Genomic DNA, 23963 nt, shown 5'->3' with positions numbered 1-23963 from the left:
GCCATTCTAAATGTAACAGTTATCAGAGAGATAATCAAGATATAGCAACAATTTTTATTTTATTTTTAAATAATGGCATTTAAAATTTTTCTGTTTCAATTTTGGAAAAGTGTCAGAAGGCAATACTTTAGGTGTAGTTTCAATTTTGCAGGTCTGGGATATAAGGGACTCTAAATTCTAAATTTCAACATTTGCCAGTATACTCACGACAGTCATCAGGTTCATCAGATCCATCACCACAGTCATCCACAGTGTCACATTTCCACCAGAATGGAATACATTTGTCAGTTTTGCAACGAAACTTTAAAAAGAAAAAAAAGAAAAAAGAAAAAAAATGTTGAAGAAACCAGTGCCTATATAATGGATATGTTAAAATTTGGCAACATAGCCTAGTCTACATTTTTTCTGCAAATGTGAACAACGGTGATTTTGGAGAATTCCACAATAGGAACTAATTACACAGCAAACTACAAGATGATCTTCCAGGAGAGCATATTGTTCAGGAAAACCTCTTGAGATGACCTGCAAACACAGACAAGCTTTCACATTTACATGTTGTCTAAAGAGCTACTTGGTTTTGTGGTTGGTTGGTTGGTTGGCTGGTTGCTTGAGATGGGGTCTCCCTCTGTGGCCCGGGTTGGAAGGCAGTGGTGTGATCTTAGCTCTCTGGAGCCTCAACTTCTTGGGCTCAAGAGATTCTCTCACCTCAGCCTCTGGAGTATTTGGGACTATAGGTATCTGCCACCTTGCCCAGCTAATTTTTGTATTTTTTGTAAAGATGACGTTTTACCATGTTGCCAAGGCTGGTCTCAAACTCCTGGGCTCAAGTGATCCTTCCACCTAGGCCACCCAAAGTGCTGGATCACAGGTGTAAATAAATCACCGCACCAGCCCTGAAGGGCTACTTGTACACTACAGCAGCAGACATGAGTAGTTGCTACAGAGATCCTGTGGCCTGAAAAGTCTACAATATTTGCTCTCTGGCCCTTTACAGGAAAAGTTTGGCAAACACTAAATGGGGCTAAAAACTATCAGGAATATCAGGAAGAGATATCTAGTCAAACTAATTTAGGTAATTTGAATTAATTTAATTTAATTGCATTTTATTCAGAATCTTGGGCAATTCAATTAACATCTCTCAGTCTGTGTTCTTTAACCATCAAAAGAGGATCTGAAGATAATCTGAAGTATCTTTTCCAGCTCTGTCATGCTGTGATTCCATAAACATTCCTGAACACTGAAAATACTGCCTTTATCCATGATGAGTATGGGCCCCACATAAATTTTAAGAATATCTCTTTAAAGCATTTAAGGCCAACACAGTTCTTTTCAGTTTTCAGAATTCCTAATAAATACACATGATCTTTTAGGACAAAGAGAAATTCTGATAATTTTTTTAAAAAGAGGTAAAAATAAGGCTCAATTTTTTTTTTTTTTTGCTCACTTAAAAAATTGAATGCACAGAAAAAAACTCTTGTAATAAAACTTGTTCTCCAGATTACCTAAAAACAAACCTATTCACCAAAATATTTATTAATATGTTTTATTTGTTGTATTATCCTTTCCACTTGAAACAGCTAAATAAAAAGTCATGAGAAAGGCAATAATTCTATCATTTATAGAAATGGAAATTTTAACTCCTTTTAAAAATTAACTATTGAGTGGCAGATTAATGCTAGAGAAACTAAGTGAGTTGTTATATGGCAATATTTATTTACCTACAGGCTATTTAGCATGCAAGTGACTTGATACTGGAGACAAATCATAGGAAGTTATTATTGCATATTACTTTTATGAGAAAGGTGATTTGAACTCACATGTAGCTGCTGAGACAGAGTAATTATTGTTCCTATTAACTTCATTATTGCCCAAATATAAACAGTGACCAAAAAGCTCAGTTCAGTTATGTTTTAGTAATCTATGACCATAAACTAATTACTTTCTCAGTACCACTCAGAGAGAAGGAATTAAAGACAAAAATCTCACTTTCCATACAGAGCACATGCATCTGGAGTAGCTGTCACTAAAAAAACAAATCACTTGAAATTAGTTAAACCAAGCAGTATGTAACATTTAGTCGATTTCTCCTGGTATATCAAATTATTTTCCTCTTCAATTTAGTAGAACTTCATTGAAAAGCATATATCACAATATTCATCTGGAATTAAAAACATTTCTAAATGTTAATTGAGATGATTTTCTAAAAGTTATTAACTTCTTTTAGAAGTGCTTATGTTGTTATTTCCATATAAGTGACTGACAGCAAGCTGGCATTTATCTTAGCATGTTATATACAAGAAAGATTTGTAACAGAAAACTATAGCCTAGGCTGAATTATTACTAATGAAAATAGATTAGCAATCTAAAGATTTGTTTATTTAGAACACTGTTACTTTCTTCAAATAAGAGATTATTTGATGTTGGCTTTTGCTAAATTTGTCTGGATATGATGGACTGAATTCATGATAGATTTACATCATTTAAAAAATATAAGTGTGAATTTTTCTCCCAGTGGCAATACAAGAAGGAATAGAGCTCTATGAATCCAATGGGAGATCTGACTGTTCAACTGATTTTTCCATATTTGCTTAGCTTGTACATTTCTGTTGTGTGTGTGTGTGTGTGTGTGTGTGTGTGTGTGTTTCATAAAATATGAGAGGAGAAAACTTACCTTTATAGATAGTGACTGTCTGGGGATACGAGGGAAAGCAGTTACCCTTAACATTAAATATTTCTAGTCATTACAATATATTAAAACACATTAGTAGGAGAACAGCAGGTCTCCTGAGTATCCTCAAAGTCTTCCCAATCATGATTGGAAAAATATCTAAATTGCATATATTTTTTTATTCACTAAATGAGCCCAATTTAAATAAACATGAACTGTTGGAATTATATATGATATAATGATTTTGCTCTTCATTTGACTTTGATAATAACATTAAAGGGTTTTGAGTTAAGGGAGGCCAGGGTAAAATATACTTATCTTATTTTTCATGTTAATCAATATTTTATTATAACAGGAAGATCTCTTCTATTTCATATCTTAGCTTCATTTTTACATACTTAAATTCAGTAACTTAAAAAAGATTAATGCTAAATATAAATATAAAAGTCTTCATCATAAATGTTCTCTAAGACTAATATCATCATAAAATAAACTGTAGATTGTAATTATCACCTACAAGAAAAAGTTATAAAGAAACTACTAAATACGTGGCTACTAATACAAATACAAGGATAAAATGCAATCCCAATATGGTGAAGTTTAGTTGAAACAAAAAGAGTCTCTATTTTAAAGCTTAAGTAAAGTCATTTTTAAGTTGACTTTTTTTCTAATTAAAATGATTTTCATTAAATATTTGAAATGACTAGTGTTATATGAATTGAACTTAATCTTAACTTTTATTAGATTATCAGACTATGTTTTTAATTCTAATAGAATTCTTATTGATGTGATTTGCCTGTTTTTTCCTAAAATAATACTATTTGGTGAACATGTCATTTGTTGACAATCAGTAGATGATATATCAAAATCCCTATGTAAGAATAAACAAAGAATGCAAAATTTTCATCAGAATACTTACTAGCATGATTGTAAACTGCCTAGATAATTTGCTTCCTTTAAAGGTCTACCTCACTGAAAATCATGTTTCTACAAACTGATTTTTCTCCAAGAAGTACACAAGAGATAGATTTTCTTCTCATTAGATCATAAAAGAACCAGAGGTAAAATGGTCTCACAAATGAGAAGATTTACAGGGATAACCACTTAACACTTTGCATTACCTGTTCTTCATTAACTTTTTTTCTTTCTTTTTTTATTTGTTTTTATGTTTTGAGACAAGAGTTCCACTCTGTTGCCTAGGCTGGAATGCAGTGGCATGATCTTGGCTCAGTACAGCCTCCGCCTCCTGGGTTCAAGCAATTCTCATGTCTCACCCTCCTGAGTAGCAGGGATTACAGGTCCATGCCACCACGCCCAGCTAATTTTTAATATTTTTTAGTAGAGACGAGGTTTCGCTATGTTGGCCAGGTGGCTCTCCAACCCCTGACCTCAAATGATCCACCTGCCTTATCCTCCCAAAGTGCTGGGATTACAGGTGTGAGCTACCGGGACTGGGCAATTAACTTTTTCCTTGAAGATGAAACTAATGAAGTGATACCTCCTCTTTTTCTGTTGTTTTCAGAAATATGGTTGAAAAGTATTGTCCACATTTGGATTTGTTTGCTCTGTCTTGCTATTGTTAAGTTTTTAAAAATTCATGATAGACTATTGGGGATATTTAAAAAATACAAATATTTTAGTGTTGTCATCATGGATACCAAATTGGGAAATAATTTTATTAGATAAATAATACTTTCAGGGCGAGTTAGGTTTTCATTTATTTGACTAATCTAATTTGTTGGCATTGGATAAACAGTTACACATTTTCATATATAATATTTTAAAAAGTGTTACCCCTTTGATGCCTGTAGTGAGTCTGATGTTTTACTCTCTGTGCCTTGCTATTTGAGATATTCACCTGTGCTTCAAAGAATACCGTGATTTTGCTCTATTTTTAGTTGGCTATTAAACCATCGCCACTGTAGTGACTCAGGCAGGCATCATCCCTACTAAGCCAGTGACAGCCTCAGTTTTGGGCCTCAACAGACTGATATATGTATGATCACTCCAAAGCAAGAGACCAAAGATTATTTTAGAATAACCTGAGTGGATGCTACCTGAACATTTGACTAAATAGCACCAACAGTATTGATCATTCTATTTTAAAATATTAAAAAATGTTATTTCTCTCTTTAATTTGACCACTAAGAATAATTCAGTTGCTAATTTTATCTCTCATAATGGCTTAAATTTCCAGCTCTTTAAAAATAATATTTTTTACACAAATACTCAGGGACATATAATTAGAATAACACATTTTGTAATAAAAGCAGAGTTTATGGCTTGTGCTTTCAACGAGCCATCAGAACCTCCTGAGGGCAGCTCACACTACACACATGACTTTTTATGTAAATTTCAGCTGCAGTATACGACAAGATTAATAAACAAAATCTAATATGTACCAGGGACTTTTCCCATTTAATCTGGATATGGCTTAGAAATAGTATATAATCCCATTTAAAAGATGAGAAAACCAAGGTACCAAGAAGTAACAAACTCAATTTAAAGTCGAGTCTGGGTTATGATCACAGAGGTTCTGGCTTCAGAATCTATGCCCTTAACCTCTACACATTCTGACTCCCTGAAAAAGTTCTAGTAGTTATTATTTATGCAGTTCTTTCGTGTATGATAGTCCTAAGTCTAATCTGAAAGGCAAGCTGAGCTAAATTTAGCTTCTCCATTTTGAAGATAGAAACAATCTAAGAGAAACTCGGTCTCTTGCAATGAAATCACTGCTAGTAACTGGAAAATTAGCAAATACAAACACAGGATTCTAAAAACAAATTTAGTCATTTAAAAGACAAAATATAGTTTGACAGTTTTATCTTAAATCCAACAAGATAGTGGCTCATGTGTTACAAAGTACAGTTTTATAATGTGATATGACTATTGTCCAAAATTTGAAAGTAATCAAATCAAGTCCATGCAACTACCATACAGTAGACAACTTAACTCCTGGGATATCTTCAACTGAAAATAATTAAATTTTAAAGAAAAAGAGGTTTCAGAATAAAGTTATTTTAAGCATATAATTTATTTTAATAAAAACAAAATCTAGAGACTTACTCTCTATTTAATTTATCTTTTCCAGATCACCAACTCTAAGAAATGGAAAGTGGGGACAGTGACATAGAGCATATTATCTGGAGAGATTTCCTGCTCTGTTTAAACTCCACCTCCTTTTACCTACACCATTCCTCAATCACCTTGCCTTATTAAACTACATAAAATCTCCTCTGCTGTTGCTGTTATGCCCACTTAGGATTTGAGACATTATTTGTGTGGATCTGTGAAATACTTTTTTCTATCTCTCTCTTTTTTGTTTGTTTGTTTGTTCGTTCCCTTTTTGGCCTTTATTTATTCTTCCTAATGGCTAAGGCCCATTTTAATGAGGTGTTACAGTGCTTTTCCTTTATTCTGTGACCATCTCTACAATGCATGGAATGATCATTCAATGTTACGCTAAACAAAAGAACTGATGTTTCACCATACACTCTATAAGAAGATTCGCAGACCTCCACTCACCTGGCTGGCTGTGCAGTTGGATAAGCAAGTCCTACTATCAGCTGCCAGATAGAAGTTGGTGGGACATGCACAAGTATGTGTTTTTCCAGGGGCTAAAAGGCACAGATGACTGCAACCACCATTATTTATCATGCAGAGATGTTTGGAGACTACAGATAAGAAAGAAACAACAACAACAAAACAAGATAATCAAAACTAATAATATAACATGGGATTAGAGATAGGACATTTAAGCTTCATAACTTGAATTGGAATAAATCTTTGTAATCAAGAACTCATCAAGACTATAAATATAATTTTACTTTGTCACAAATGCTACTCATTGTCGATTGACATTAATTTGACCATTCAATAATTTTAAAGGTGCATTTCTACAAAATAAGAATTTTAGTAGGAAAAAACTGTCCATGAGAAAAATAAACAAGACTAGAAGCATTTTGGATGAAGACAAACGTATGTTCAGAAATACAAACATAAAATAAAACAATGAAACAATGATCTATACCTAGGAGTGTAATGGCTTTGCTTTATAGGCCAGATAGGTTTTTTAAGGAAAATAATCAAACCTTTATTTCACAAGGCCAGATGAAATTCCTATTAAATATATGCTGAAGAAAACTTGATAGAGTTGTCAGTTTTAAAACCCTAGAGCTACTTAAACATAATTCCTCCTACTCAGCGTTACAGAAACTAAGGATCCTCTATTTTGTAAACAAATTATTTCAAGAATACAGTCTTCACTTATCTGACTAAATACATTATTATCATTTTAGCTTTATATGAGTTGAACAAATCTACAATTCTTTGTCCTATTATTGAGCTTCTAATCATATGCCTTAAGAGCAGTACTTCATATTGATTGAATTCTTTCATAAAGTGATGCTAAATAATTAAATCTAGTAATCTTCATCAAAAATAAAATTACATTTAACCTTGAAAGAATAAAAAATGGAATGTTACTGAAAGATGTTAATGCATTTATGGAAATCATGGAAAGAATAATTACCATCAGGTTGTCTATAAGAATGATACACCTGGATATCTGTGATGGCATGCCATGAGTTAATCAGTGAGAGTCTGTCTGCTCCCGATGTTTTATGGGCACGGCTGAGTGACTTGGTTTTCCCATCAGTCCAGTAGATGTAGTCTTCAAACAATGTTAGTGCAATCACCCCTGGAATATCTTGATTAGGGACTGTAATAGGAGATGGTAAGATTAATGTTCAGTCTTGGAAGACTGCCAGTTAAAATATTCAATACTACATGGGCTGACAGATACAACTGCTACAGAACTTCATGTGAATAATTGCTGTGACAACCTGTCAGGCCAGCAAAGTTCTTTATTACCGGTTAAGAGAATGCAAGATTGGGCACAGGAGCTAGCTTTGCTCAGATTCGGCTTGGTTCAATCACTGGAAAAAAAAAATGAATGTGATTCTTTCACCATTAAAGCCTGCTTCACCAGAAACAAATACCATCCACCATTATTTTAACATTTAAAATAATTTTAAATTATTTTAAAATTCATAATTTATATATGTGTATGTGTGTGTATACATACACACATATTTACATATATACATATATATCTCCTTCTGGTTGTTCTTAACTTAAATACCTAAATCTAAATGTCATTGTCCTACTTTTTTCACATGTAAAATGATTAAATTATAGATCCTGGAAGAAATGTGTCTACTACCTGGAAATAAAGTGGCTGTGAAACTACTATAAACCTTTTCAGCCACTGAGATTTTATGAGCACTTTTACTTGCAAAGTGAGCTGGGATGGGGTAGAGGGAAATAAGTGTGGCAGATAATAATGTATTATGCAAATTTAATGGTCATAAAACTGTGTAGGTGCAGATTAAAATTGTTTTATAATTATTCTTTCTGATGTTTAAATGTAAACAGTAGAGTGAGCATCACAAATGTGAATTATTCATTTGAGAGAGTCCAGGGTCCTATCCGGTAAATAAGATATGGTAGATCTGTTCAGTGGTTTGGGTTTAAATAATTTTAAACAGTGATAGAGTTTTCTTTGTGCTTCTACTTTCTCAAGATTGACAAATAACAAATGGAGAAGATGAAAATTCCCTAACTTATACAAACATACTATTTTTCTGTATTAATTTTGAGATACACTTTTAGAAATTCTGACATATTCATTAATGAAAAAAGGTACGATATTTCCAGTAATATTTACTTTTTTCTTAGATTTTAATGACTGAAAATTAATGTATGGCATATTCCTCATTCAGTAGTAACTAAAAAACTATCAAAATTTCAAATACAATTTAGTATTTACAAGAAGCTTTACAGCCTTATTTTTTAAAGCTGAGTAAATTTGTATTATCAACTAAAGCAGATATTTTAATTTTTTTGATTTGTTATTTGTATTCTGATAGGCCAAATGTTATCAGATAACTCACTACAACTAAGAGACAATAGAAATAAAAGAAATAAAATTAGAAATCTCAACATAAGTCATATATTAAGTCACTGAATACTATTTCTAATATAAAATCTAGTTAGAAATTAATCTCAGAACAGATACTGTGCATATGAAAGATGCATTTTAAAAATCCAGATTTTAAAAATCCAGATTTGTACACTTTAGATGTTTTGAATTTTGATGTAAAAATCTAGATGTGCACACAACTTAATTATCTATGTGCTCTTGCAGACATAGATATCATTACTAAAATAAATAAGTGAAATTAGATAGAATGAAAAGAAGGACACTTTACTATAATTAATTACCTGTGAGCTATTTATACAAACTAATCCCACCATTTTTCTTTGACTTTATAAATTCACACAAAAAAGATAAAATAAATGTGGCAAAATGTTAGTAATTAATTGAATCTTGGTGATGGGTGATTATTATAAGATCCTTTTACCTTATATATAGATTTCAAGATTTTTAGAATAAAATAAAAATTTTTGGGAAATGTTGAAAGCCTCAAAACATTTAATGTGAATCTCGTTAGATGCAAAGGTGATAGTATAATCATTAAATATGGGCTCAAAAAATTAATCATCATTTTTAAGGACCTCAATCCATAAGAGATTGAATTTACTTATGTAAGAAAAACAAAGTTATTGTAAGAATCTGCCAATTAGCACATCAAAAGTAACAGTTTTTTTAATTATTCAGCAGTAACTACAGGTGATATTTATTAAGCACTTTGGTGCACTAGAACTAGGCCAGTGGGAGAGGCAATTTATATATTTTATTTTATTTTATATTCTTAAAAACTCTACTGTACAGTAGTAGTGATATGGTTTGGCTCCATGTCTCCACCCAAATTTCATGCTGAATTGTAATCTCCAGTGTTGAGGGAGAGATCTGGTGGGAGGGGATTGGATCATGGGAGCGGATTTCTCCCTTGCTATTTTCCTGCTAGTGAGCGAGTTCTCACGAGATCTGGTTGTTTTAAAGTGCGTAGCACTTCCCTCCTATACTCCCTCTCTCCTGCTGCCATGTGAAGATCTGTTTGCTTCCTTTTTGCCCTTCTGCCATGATTGTAAGTTTTCTCAGGCTTCCCCAGTCATGTCTCCTGGACGCCCTATGGAACTGTGGGTCAATTAAACATTTTTTCTTTTTTCTTTTTTCTTTTTTTTTATGTATACCAGTTTATTAAAAAGGATGCAAATAAACAGCTAGATGAAAAGGTGCATAGGCCAAAGTCTGGAAGGGTCCCAATCACAGGAGCTTTTGTCCCTATAAAGTTGGGGGTGTGCCACTCTCTCAAAACATGGATGTGTTCCCCAACCTGGAAGGTCTCTGAATCCTGTCCCTAAACATTTTTTCTTTATACATTACCCAGTCTCAGATAGTTCTTTAGAGCAGTGTAAGAACGGACCAATACAAGTAAAGTTCATTTTACAGATGAGGAAACTAACATGTGGAAAATTTAAGTAACTTGGCAAAAGAGGGGTAGAAAAAAACTAGTAATTAAAAGTACTGGTATTTGAATCTTAGCTCTCTCCGGAGCGTGCTTTCTGACCATGTGATACCTTTCCACCATGGGATGACACCAGATGCCAGTGCCATGCTCTTGAATTTTCCAGCCTCCAGAACCATGAGCCAGCTAAGCTTATTTTCTTTGTAAATTACCAAGTCTGTAGTATTTCATCATAGCAACAAAAACCAGAGTAAGACAGAAAGTACACGGAGCTAATAAAAATAAACATGAGATGTGAAGGTATGAGAAAAACGTTTAACAAACAAACCCTTAACTAATGCTGAGATGTGGTTAAGTTTAGGGGAAAAGTAGTCAATGTTGCCTAAACATGATGATGACTATCATTTTTAAGAGAAAAGTTATATGACCAGTTGTCTATATAAAACTGCATTTGCTTAATTAACAGAGAAACGTGAAAAGTACATTTAATAAATCTTTCATTTACAGGTATTCAGTAGACACACAAAAAAGAATAAACAGAGCTGCTACATGGGCTGTAGTTTCACAGGTACTGACTATATATCTAAAGCCTATTTTATAGCTGCTTACTATAGTTAAGTCTCTATTTGGTGTAACAGCATTATGTATTGTACTTTTTCCAGAATTCCACTCAAGCACTAGGTTCCTAATTTTTATTTCATAGACTATATCATTCAGAAGAAAAGGGTTGATATTTGGCAAAAATAAGTAAGTCAAATACTCCTTTTGGGAGTTTTTCCCTTTGAGTCGCGTTGGATGCTATCCTGCTAAAGCTCAGTGTAATTACGACAAATAGAAAAGGTGGCCATCGATTGAACCCAGGAGGCGGAGGTTGCAGTGAGCCAAGATCGCACCACTGCACTCCAGCCTGCGTGACACAGCAAAAGTCTGACTCAAAAAAGAAAAAAAAAAGAAAGAAAGAAAGAAAAAGAAAGAAAAAAAGAAAAGGTGGCTATTCAGAACATGGTTTTGGCTTAACTGTTGCCTCACAGCTCGATATACTCTATTACAATCCTCTTGATTATTCATTTTTTTAGATAACATTTATAATGCTAAACAAGTATATTCCTGGGTAATATCATTCTAAATTTGTATTTCTGACTAATCTAGTTTAAATACTTAAGAAACTAATGACCCAGTTACACAGTTCTCAGCTTTTCTTGAATTAAAATCTCATAGTTAGTGTTATGGGAGGATACAGCATTAGGATATTGATAGCTTTGACATGGTTTTCTGCACTGAGTATGTCAATAGACATTTCACTAGTAATACTATCTTATTTTACATTCTTTATCTTCCCAGATTTAGTTTAAAAATCTAAATGCTATCTTAAAATATTACTTTATGCCCAGCAATCACTGAAATTTATTATTTAAAAATGACTATAGGCCAGGTGTGGTGGCTGACATCTGTAATCCCAGCATTTTGGGAGGCCGAGGCAAACAGATCACCTGAGGTCAGGAGTTTGAAACCAGCGGATCAACATGGTGAATCCCCATCCCTACTAAAAATACCAAAATAGCTGGGCATGGTGGTGGGTGCACGTAATCCCAACAACTCGGGAGACTGAGGCAGGAGAATCCCTTGAACCCGGGAGGCGGAAGCTGCAGTGAGCCGTGATCATGCTATTGCACTCCAGCCTGGGAGACAGAGCAAGACTCTGTCTAAAAATAATAATAATAAAAAATAAATAAAATAAAATAAAATAAAAGTTGTAAAATCTTCATTCATATTTTCAAAAGTAAAAAATAAGATATAGAATGCAGGCCGGGCGCGGTGGCTCAAGCCTGTAATCCCAGCACTTTGGGAGGCCGAGACGGGCGGATCACGAGGTCAGGAGATCGAGACCATCCTGGCTAACACGGTGAAACCCCGTCTCTACTAAAAAAATACAAAAAATTAGCCGGGCGAGATGGCGGGCGCCTGTAGTCCCAGCTACTCGGGAGGCTGAGGCGAGAGAATGGCGTAAACCCGGGAGGCGGAGCTTGCAGTGAGCTGAGATCCGGCCACTGCACTCCAGCCTGGGCTACACAGCGAGACTCCGTCTCAAAAAAAAAAAAAAAAAAAAAAAAAGATATAGAATGCAATCACCAAATTATGTTATTACTTTTAGGAAGGAATCAAGATTAGAGTAACAGGAGCTTAGAATTGATTGACTTGAGTTATCAAGTATTTATATATTGATTTGAAGGAAATACCTGAACAATCAGTGATCCATTAAGGTTACCTTATGCCTCACTCTATGGCTATGTTTGGAAAGGTAATCCCCTAAAACTTTAAAGTTTACAAACATATCAAATCAAACGTTAAATTCTACTATCTTTTTCTTTTTAATATATTTAAGACACTCCCATTTTTTAAAAGAATTCTTGGTGCCATTATCCCAAGTAAAGACTCATATCCCATCACACCAGTAATACTGCAAAATTATTCTAACTTTTCACCTTATTTTTAATCCCTTCCAATCTCTTTTATATTAGTCAGAATTGCTGCAGAAAATAGAAAACATATCTTTAAGTGATAATTGAAGAAGGTTTAATAAATAATTATTTATAGAGATGGGCATGCAAAGGTACAAGTAATGCATTGCTTTTTACTAGATCTGTTACCAGAAGCTAGTGAAAAATGCAGCTGAGGTGAATAAAGCCATCCAACAAGAGCAGTGGCCTTTCGTAGATAGACTCAGGCACTGCTAAATCATTACAGTTGAGCATAGAGGGAAGGGAGATGGATAAATATTCTGACTTCTTTTTCTGTCCACTATCTAATGTCCTTGCAATGCAATTCATGGAGGAAATTCAACTTGATGTGGGAAGGTAAAAGAACCTGGGTGAGGTAGTCCACATAAGTCAGTTTTACAGCACAGGAAGAGGGCAAAGAGGCAAAGCCAAGATAACTAGAACTCCCACTAATTGATATTTCTCATGTCTTTTCATCTAACATATGTCTTCCCAGATCAAAAACCATTCATGACACCCATTCCCTGGGTAATATGGTGCAAACTATCTAGCTTAACTAAAACACCATCTGTCTTCAGAACAGAGAACCAAGTATGCTCATTTGATCCCCTCTTTTGAGACACCCTGACACTAATAATTTGCCCTGATATTTTTCTAGAATAAGAGCACAACGAGCTATGTAGAGAAGATAGGGTGTGACTTAAAGTAACATAGTGTGAAAAACGAAAAGAAAGCGATGATAAAGAAAAACAATTAGCACTGAAAAAATGGGGTGAGGTTAAACAGAGGCTATGAAAAACTATAGTCTGGTAAACAGGTGATAAAATTAGATGGCGGTAGAAAGTGATTTAACGTGACAAAGAAAGTGGAAGATTCATGACAGCAGTCAGTGGGAGGGTGGGTGGATAATGGTTTCTAGTTGATGAAGAGTGACAAAGAGTGGGTGGGTGGGAAAATGGCCAAGGTAGACTAATCTCCAGAGGAGGATCGTTGAGCCAGAGCTTTAGTTAAAAGTACCTGGGAAAAAAAGAGCATGCGTTATATAACCTTACGGCCAAGGACATTTGTTCTTTGCTAATCATTATGTATGTCTCCTTTGGTATTACTGTGCAAACCATTTTAAAAAAATTATTTCCTAAAACTTACAACGAGCAGCTCTTAAGTGTTTTGTTTAATTTTTGCCTCTGTGAACATTTTGCCTGTTTACTCTTTAATGCCATCCTACTTGATAGTAACAAACAGTATCACAAATAAAATTTAGGCAACAAGGTTCAAAATCAATTTTTCAAAAAAAAAAAGCATTAAGAAATGACAGGAACATGAAGGATGGCCAACATTTCCAACTGTTATGATAGAATATTGAAAGTTTATTTTTCTGATATTATCAGTCCTTCAATGAGACCTTGCTGGGATGGGAAGTAGTTTTTCCTTTTAGTATATGTCATAGTGCAGGAAAATCAGGGCTGATAGTGCCTGAAAGTAGATTATATGCTAACTTTTGAATAGTGATATTGACCAAATATCCAAAATAAACTTGTGTCCCTCTTTAGTGTAGTAGTTTATACTGGGTCAGTTAAATAAGTGTAATATACAACATCAAAGCATAGAAATTAATACTGTGGCTAGGAGTGGCAGCTAACACCTGTAATCCCAGCATTTTAGGAGACCAAGAAAGGTGGATCACCTTAGGTCAGCAGTTCGAGACCAGTCTGGCCAATATGGTGAAACATCATCTCTACTAAAAATATAAAAATTAGTCAGGTATGGTGGTGCATGCCTGTAGTCTCAGTTACTCGGAAGGCTGGGGCAGAATAGCTTGAGATCGGGAGGCAGAGGTTGCAGTGAGGCAAGATCGTGCCACTGCACTTCAGCCTGGGCAACAGAGTGAGACGTTGTCTCAAAAAATAAGCAAATAAATAAATAAAACAAAATAAAACAAAAAAAGAAATTCATACTGTATTTAGAAATCTTTTTCAGATTTAAGCCATTATTAGAGCTGAAGGCATCCATGGCCCATTATTTTCTAGTATTTCTTGCCTCATGTTGTCTACATCCTCATTTCAAATAATATATACTGTCCATATAGATTAGGAGTATTAGATTTAATATCATTTAATCCCTTCCTGTCTCTTACCTATTTTTAAATTGTTTATAATAGAAGGTCAAATATGGCCATTTCAATATTTGCTATCTAAAGAGTATTCCTGTTAATGAATGTAAAGTTTTATAAAGCAGACTCTCTAAACTGTAGTATACTTTTTTGAAAACAAGACTGACTAAAAATACATTAGTAGGATGATGACAATTCTCTCTAACCTGTCAAGTAAACAAAGCAACATTGCTTCATGCACTTGGCAAAGCATATTCCTTTTGCTTCAAAACTTTCTGGGCCCTTCTGCTGGTGATAAAGCCTTCACAGTACACAGAAATGTGATAGTCTGAACCTGACTATAAGTACTTACTATATGAATTATTATATTCAACACATATATACATAAGGAATTTCTTTGTTAGAGAGTCTTAATAAAAAATAGAAGCCTTTGAAAAGCATTTGCCTCTGGGACAGATATTAAGCATAGTTATTTACATGAGTTTAGTATCTGGTCTTCTCATATTCCTGCAATGATAAATACATTTCTAAAATAAAAATGTAAAAGAGCGTAACATATCACAAACATTTTCAAATGTGTTTGCATTAGACCATTCTTGCATTTCTATAAATAAATACCTGAGACTGGGTAATTTATAAAGAAAAGAGGCTTAATTGCCTCATGGTTCTTCAGGCTTTACAAGAAGCATGGTGCTGGCATCATCTGTTAGGTCTCTAGCGAGGCGTCAAGAAGCTTATAATCATGACAGAGGAAGAAGGGGGACCAGACACATCACATAGCAAAACAGGAGCAAGAAGCAGGTGGGGAGGTGCCACATACCTTTAAATGACCACTATCATGAAGACAGCACAAGCCATAAGGGATCTGCCCCCATGACTCACCACCTCCCAACAGGCCCCAACTCTAGCACTGGCAATTATGATTCAACAAGAGATTTGGGCAGGAACAAATATCCCAACTATAACAGTGTTCCAGGTAGTCCCAGCAAAAGGGAAGAGTAAATGAGAAAATTGGTAGAACAGTGCTTCTCTGTGCTAGATTCAACCTCAGCCAAATTCCTGTTAAGAAATGTTAGAAGTCACTGAATACATAGAACCCCTATTCTATGAATAAGAACAATGCACAATAGTCTGCCAAAACAACATGCCTAAATTAGGAAGTAACTGAACCTGAAGTAAATCTACTGATCCCTAATCTACTTATTCTTTTCACATACTCCACCACCTTGTATTTGGAATAGATGAGGTTGTTGAAAATGATTGAAAACTCAAATGAGGGTAATACTTAAAATGTCCCTATGTTTACAAGCATGTGGAACACATGACATTTGCAAAATAAATAAAAAAATAAATAAAATAAAATAAAATCCCTAAACATACATACAAATTTAATGTATTCAAAGGACAAAACTGAAAGGCATGATTGACACTGAAATTCTAAGACATTTTAGAAATGGCAGTTAATTTCAATTTATTTTACTGGTTTAGAAACATTTCTATAGTAACTGAATTGTATTTTGCTCCCTTCCATTAACTTTTATTGTATTGTAAACAGCAGCACATCAACACTGTGGGCATAAAATAGCCTGTGAAGTCTACTGTTTGTAATGGACTGTGAATGATAGAATTTTTTTTCAAAAGTACTAAAATGCAATATCTTACCAAGAAAGAAACACTCTAGAATATTATAAAATAGTGGAGGTGGTTGGTGGGAAGTATTCTTTCAATTTCCTCTTCTTTTTTTTTTTTCAGTGGGCTACAGTGGACATTTAAATTTTCTAAAAATCCAAATGCAAGAGCGATTGGGTTTCGGAATATGTGAACACAACATATTCTATTTATCTCTTTCAGTGTTTTTATTTTTGTCTTCAGAACAAACTCTTAAAACATATTTTACGCCATTTCACCTGTAACATGCTGAGATCTAGATTCCTTTTTCCAACATTAATTAGACTAGCACTGCATGGGTTATGATTTAGATTTCTAAATCCAAACACAGAACTGCCCCCTTACAACACAAACTGGATTCCCAGAGCAATAAACAAACAATAGAGTTAGACTACAATATTGACACTTTAATATGAGGCTCTGCAGGTCTAGGGGTACAGAAACAGTTATCCTTTAAATGACGAGCTGTAGTGAACATAATTGCTAGAAATTCTAAACAATTTTGCTCACGAAATATAAAAGAGTTCAGTGGTAACTATAGTTCAGAATCATACCCAACTATTACTCTTCAGAGAAAATTAACAGTTAGAGTATAATTTTTTCCAGTATGCTGGATAAAATATGTACATAACCAACTGACTTAACACAAGGTGAAATCACTTTTTGATACACAGAAGAGTATCCTGAAACAAACAATTTATTGGAACATATACACTTAAAAACTCAAGGTCAAACATAACTTTTTCTTAGTTCACCCTTTTGTTATTATTATCCACACAGTATTTTCAGCCTTTTCTTTTCCAAAATACTACCTCTCTGCCTAAGATATCTAAAGTTCAATGGCACAAGCAACCAAAATTGAAAAGAAGTAAATCTGAATTTATTTACTTTGATACAAGTGGTCAAAAATAAATTCTAGTCAAAATAGAATTTTCTAATATTTAACTTTCTTTTCATTAAATGGAAAATGAAATCTCTAAGCTAAGGTATATATGTAATGTTATTTCTAAAATTTTTCTCAGGAGATATTTTTATCTTATGTTAATACACAACCCCTTCAGAGAAGGCTGTAGGTAGGGAATGTAGTAGTTACTTTAACATAGCAAACTCTAATATGCAAATATCCCACTAAATCATGGTGCTATGGCCTTAATGTTGGTGTCTCCCCAAAATTCATATGTTGACACCTAATATATAACAATATTAGGCCTGGTGCAGTGGCTCATGCCTGTAATCCCAGCACTTTGGGAAGTCAATGCGGGTGGAGCACTTGAGGTCAGGAGTTCAAAACCAGCCTGGCCAACGTGGTGAAACCCCATCTCTAATAAAAATTAAAACAAAAACAAAATTTGCTGGGCATGGTGGCAGGAGCCTATAATCCCAGCTACTTGGGAGGCTGAGCCAGGAGAATTGCTTGAACCCAGGAGGCAGGGGTTGCAGTGAGTCGAGATCAAGCCACTGCACTCCTGCCTGGGAGACAGAGGGAGACTTCACCTCAAAAAAAAAAAAGAAAACAAAAAATGTCTTCAAAGGTAGAGGTGGAGGCTTTGAGAAGTGATTGTCATGAGGGTTCTACCCTCATGAGTGAAACTAGTGACCTTATATAAATGGCCCCAGGGAACTGCCATATGAGGATACAGCAAGAAAGCATCTGTGAAGCAGACCCAGCACTCACCTGACACCAACTCTGCTGGTACCTTAGTCTTGAACTTTCCTGCCTCCAGAACTGGAGTAATACATTTCTGCTGTGTCTAAATTACCTAGTCTAATGTATTTTATTGTAGTAGCCTGAACAAAGTAAGAGAAATCCATACTGAGAAATGAGGTTGTCATTACATCACGTACTATAAATGTGAAGTAGCTTTGGAACTGGGTAATGGGTAGTGGCTGGAAGAGTTTTGAGGTACATTGATATAGAAGGATCTTAAGAGCAAATGTGGTGAGAGCTGACAAGAGGAAAGCTATAGAGGAAACTTTAATGTTCTTAGAGATTATCTGCGTGGTTGTGATCAGAATGTTGGTAGCAATACAGATCATAAAGGCCATACTGATGAAGCCTCAAATGGGAATGAGGAACATGTTTTGTGTGTCTGTTAAAAAAAAAAAAAAGAAAATGACACAGAAATTGGTTGAATTGTGTTTGCATCCTATTGTTTTGTGGAAAGCAGAGCTTAACAGCAATAAAATAGGATATCTGCCAGAAGAAATCTCTAAGTCTTAAAGGAGGTACTTGGCTTTGTTGCATTGCTTATAGTAAAATGCAAGAAGAGAGAAAGGAATTACGAATGGAATGTATAACCAAAATGAAAGCAGAAAAAGATTTGGAAAATCCTCGTCCTGGCCATCTTGTAAAGAATGAACAAGCATGTGAGAGAGAGAATATCAAGGGTGTGGCCAAGGGATTATTCGATAAAGAGATTAGTATAGCTGGGTGGAAGCCAGGTGCTATTTATCAAGACAATGTAAGAATGACCTCAGAAGCATTTTGGAGGTCTTCAAAGCTACCCCATCCATTACAGGCCCAGAATGCCAGAGGCTCGGGAGCAGAACAATTTCAAGGCTCTTCTCCCCACCTTTCAGTGTGGTGTTCTTTAGCCAGCCTAGCTGTGGTGCAAGCAGGCCCAGATGCAACTCAGGTTGTCCCTTTGGAAGTCAAATATAGTAAGTCTTAGTGATGTTCACATACTGGAATTTCCACCACGGCACAGAGTGAACATGAAGCAAGGGTCTGGCTGCCTTGATCTAAATTTCAAAAAAATTGCTACAGACAGCCTTGGGGTTGGGGTAGACAACTGCCACAGGCGTGGGGCCACAGTAAGAACTCCTATTATTGGGGCAATGAATAATGGAACCATGGGGTTGGGCCACTGCGGTGTCCCTTATAGGGTAAGGCCAAACAGAGCTATGGGGGTGGAGACACCCAGAAACCCCAGAATGCGAGAGCCACCAGCTTCCAACTTCAGCCTGGTAGAGCCACAGGCATGAGATTCCAACCCGTGAGAGGTGGAAAATTGGCTACGCCCAGCAAAATTATGGAGGCAGGCCCCCCTGGAACTTTTGGTGTCCAACAGCCACACCTGTGTATCCAGAAGGCAAAATTTAGAGGATTTTATTCAAGAATATTAAAGCTTTCTCTATAGCTTTCCTCTTCTTCTGAGCTCTCACCAGATATGCTCTTAAGAAAAGATTATACTGGAGCCTTAAGATTTAATTTTTTCCTTTTTGGTTTTGGTGTTTGGTCAGGATCTACTGCCTCTTTCTTCTTTCTTCTTTCTCCCTTTTGGAATGGAAGTGTTTATCCTATGCCCAGCACACCATTGAATTTTGGAAGCAGATAACATGTTTGATTTTACAGGTTCACAACAGGAGAACGATAAATCATGTCTTAAGTTTCACTCATATCTGAATTAGATAAGATATAGATAAGACTATAGACTTTTGAGATAGTGCTGGAACAAGTTAAGAATTTGGGGGCTATTGAGATCAAATAAGTGTATTTTTCACATAAGAAGGACATGAATTTGGGGGGCCCAAGAATAGAATGCTATGGTCTGAATGTTGACGTCCCTCCAAATTCATATATTGGAACCTAATACCCAATGTGATAGTACCAAGAGGTGGGCCTTTGGGAAGTGATTAAGCCATGAGGACCCTATCCTTGTAAATGGGAATGGTGCCCTTATAAAAGAAACTCCAAGGAGCTCACTAGTCCCTTCTACCGTGAGAGGACATAGCAACAAGACACCATCCATGAAGCAGACAGTGAGCCCTTTACTAGACACTGATTCTACTGGCACCTTGATTGATCATGGATTACAGAAATGTAAGGAATAAATTATCCAGCCAATAGTATTCTGTTAAAGCATCCCAGACAGACTAAAACACAGTATAAACATTTTAAAGCAACATCATTGCTCTTTTCATTTTGAAAAAGACACAAAAAATATTTGGATTTACTGAGATACATGCTTTCTTTTATAGTAATTATATTCTAGTGGCTTTGTTTTTGTGTATTTTTTCCTCATATATTATGCAATTTACCTGTCCAATATTTAAATCAATCCAAAAGATTTCAGGTGTGGATACAATTTTATTTGTGTAGGTGTACACTTATGCTATAACTATTAATATTAGAGGCTTTAACAAGCAGGTTTCAATCTTCAATTGTCTGTTCAAAAACAAGGGTGCTGTGTGAGAACTGGAAAGACAGCAGGCCCTGGAATTAGGTAGATCTCAGTTCAAATTTTGATTCTCCTGATCACTAGCTCTGTGACTTTGGACAGGTTACTTAATCTCTTTGAACATATTCCCTTGCTGGCAAATGGCTTTAATAGCACTTATTACATATATAGATTGGTAGAATAATTACAAGAGCACATATTGCATCAAGCACAGTCCCTTGAAATCAGTAGGCTTCTAATAAAATAATTGGCTCATAAGAGGATGACCCCCACTATTGGAATCCCATTAGCAGGCTAAGAAAATGTCTGTTGAAAGACAAACTAAATAGTATGTATATAACATACAGTACAAGGTAACACTCAAGAGTATAGGTTTTCTCCCTCATCGTTACTTTGATTAGTTTACAAGTGTTCAACTTTAAAGTAGGTTAATAACCTTTATGATAACACCCAGGACAGGGGATTGTTTTGGTAGTTTGATATTTTCATCAAGGTTGAATGAGAAAGCATTTAATTATTATAGATTTCCAACCTCCCTCTCTTAGGCTTAAATTAAGGGAGACTCATTTGAGATTAAAAAGTGGAGATTTGGCAAAGATGCTGAAAGTGTTGATTGATCCATGTAACTAGAGGCTTAAAATTTTAGTTCTGAACTTTCCTTTCATGTAATATTTTTCAACACCCTTATTTCTACAAATGAGGCGACAGAGGCCCAGGGAATTTAACTACACTGTTCAGGGTGAATAAGCTAGTTAGCAGTACATCCCATCCCAACCTGACCTAGCTCCTTGAGGTTCCTAGACCTCTTTTAAGATCTTAAAGGTTTTATTTCTCCAGTTTGCGGATATCTTTCACTTAAAGATCAGTACCCCAGCAAAGGCGTATTACTTCTTATCTAAAATCAAAGCCTAAAATTCTCCTAGGAGGGTTTCAGTTGGGGAGTTGTAAGGAACCAGTCCCATATATATGGACCTACAAGAATAATATTTTTATTCATGTATTAGGATCAGTGTGCTTTTGTATAACAATGTATTTAAAAACTGAATATTTCCACCTGGAAAACATCCTCAAATTGCCAAGTTTCTCACTGGACCTATTCCACGTCTCAAGGGAGAGTAGGCAGAAAGAGTGTCACTTATTTGTGAACTTTATTCTAGTTAAATTATCAGGTTTTCTGAAATGCCTTTTAGGGAAGGACATAATATAGAATGTTTAATCACATCTTTAGAATAGCGCTTTTGCTGTTAAAATTAACGCATCTCCCACCAAAGTAGAGCATCGTAACATAGAGATTCTGAATATCTAAATTAGGCTTAGTTTGGCACTACTCTTTTTAAAAATGTACAAATATATACAAAACTAATAAGTCATCAAATATTGGAATTATTTTCCCCTAGCTAATTCAATAATAATATAAATCATTTATTTAATTTTTATAATGCCACTACCAGTATTTCTAAGCTTACATATATCTCCAATTTGGTCTACTACATAACTATTGACTCTAACACTGTATCTCCATTCCCACAGCTATAATCACTTCAAACATTTTCTCCTAAAATATTTTAACAGTCTCTAAATTGGTTGCCCTTCCAGGGTCTTTCATTTCACATGCTGTTGTCAAATCTAATAACAGCACTCCATCAACTAAACACCATCAATAGCTCCCTGTGACCTAAGGATAAATTCCAAATTACTTAGCATACAAGGCTTGTGACAATCTGGCCCCAATTTGCCCTTGTTCATCTAGTGTCATTATCTCCTTCTTATATGACTTCCAGTCATAGCCAAATTGAGTAAACCCCATGCTATTTCAAGACTCTATCACATCTTTGCACATGCTGTTCCCTCTGTGTGAAGAATCCTTCTTACATTTTCCCTCTACGGGGAGCTTTTGCTAAATCTCTCAAACTGCTCAAAGATCTTCCCACTGTAGCAGTCTTCACTACTCCTGCCTGCATTTTTGGAATATTTTGCACATACTTCTTACACCCAATCTAATTTATGTCTTTTCCTGCATATTGGTTTTGTCGATTGAATTATTATCTGAAGGTATATACTTATTCATCTTTGCAACACCAGGGGCCTAGCATAGTGCATGGCACAGAAAGACAGGTCAGTAAATATCGAATGAATGAATGAATGAATGAATGATAGTCATAGTTAAAAAGAAGAAATCAGAGCAATTAATAAAAGAAATTAATGAAGATTTAAATTAAAATACACTGATTTATTCAGTAGCATGTCTTTAACTGTATCACTATATTATTAATATTATATCATATGCTACTGTAGTGAATAACAGTAGAGTGATACAGAGAGATAAAGATTAGGGAGAGGTTCATGTGACTAAGATTGCATCTAAATTTTCCTAAGCTAGTAAATTGACTGATGTATTTTGGAATTTTTTGTTCAGGTTTTCAATGTGGTGTGTGGATTTGGTAGGAGGGTGAATTAGGGTGTATCAAGGAGCAAAGAAAGAGGAATGGAAGCTCTCACACAAATTGTAAGGCACATGTACCTTGGAGATAATCTGAACCTTTGTTTTAAGTCACAGAATTTTTAGAAACCTCAGATATTCTTGAACTAGACAAATAATAATAAAATAATGCTTCATTTATAAAACTACTCTGTGGTGTAAACTGGAATATCTTTGGGGGAAAAATGCCCAACTTTTTAAATCATAAAGTCCAAGGGGTGACTTTTCTAAAATTTGGCTTACGAGAAAGGGCTGTTGTTCTGAAAAGTCTCATACATTTTTTTATATTCTCAAATTACTTTATCATGACTGGCTTGTCTCATCGTTCTGGTTAGCTCAGATTTCAGTTTTAAGAAATACAATAAATGAGAAAAATAACATTGGTTTGGTTTAAAACAATGTGGCTAGTGATGAAGTAAAACAAAAGTTATTGATACGAATGTCTCATTTTCCACCTGCAAATAAACAACTAGGAAACCATAGCATTCTTTGTCTTTATGTGGCAAATGCAAGTAGAATAATCCAATACCTCTTTACAAACATGGCAAATTCATGGCTCTTTCTTTCGTTGATGGTAGAGTTGGCATAATTCAGGCTGGCTCCAATTAGTACCTCATTAGTAACTACCAGATAATTATTGGCCTGCGTTCAGATATTGGCAGATGCCTGATAAGGCACTTAGTGAATTTTTCACGAGTCTTTCTGAGAAAACCTTCAGGAGAAAATATTCTGAAGGCTGTAATTCTACTTTTCTTCCCATTTGAATCTTGATACATTTTCAAAATCAAGTTTGAAATTTTTAATAACATCATACTAGACTATCTTTCAGCCAAATATTTTACTATTTAATACATTTAGTGCCATTTCTACCTGTTACACATGTCTCTCTATCCAAAGTCACCACCAGTACACTTTAACATGGACTT

General features: G+C 34.9%; 1 protein-coding gene across 1 annotated transcript in view; it reads right to left on the bottom strand.

The window, feature by feature from the left end:
- Positions 1 to 23963, bottom strand: part of LRP1B (LDL receptor related protein 1B) — a 303637-nt gene that overhangs the window by 247738 nt on the left and 31936 nt on the right. Inside the window, exons 9-11 of the mRNA XM_033229413.1 lie at positions 7200 to 7388; positions 6194 to 6342; positions 208 to 301 (exon numbers count right to left, since the gene is read on the bottom strand). Of these exons, the coding sequence (XP_033085304.1) occupies positions 208 to 301; positions 6194 to 6342; positions 7200 to 7388 (432 nt within the window). The remainder of the gene's footprint in view (positions 1 to 207; positions 302 to 6193; positions 6343 to 7199; positions 7389 to 23963) is intronic.

The sequence above is a fragment of the Trachypithecus francoisi genome, unplaced genomic scaffold, assembly GCF_009764315.1.
Source record: "Trachypithecus francoisi isolate TF-2019V2 unplaced genomic scaffold, Tfra_2.0 Lachesis_group13, whole genome shotgun sequence".
NCBI lineage: Eukaryota > Metazoa > Chordata > Mammalia > Primates > Cercopithecidae > Trachypithecus > Trachypithecus francoisi.
The sequence above is the reverse complement of the archived record's forward strand: the minus strand, read 5'-3'. Positions and strand labels throughout refer to the sequence as shown.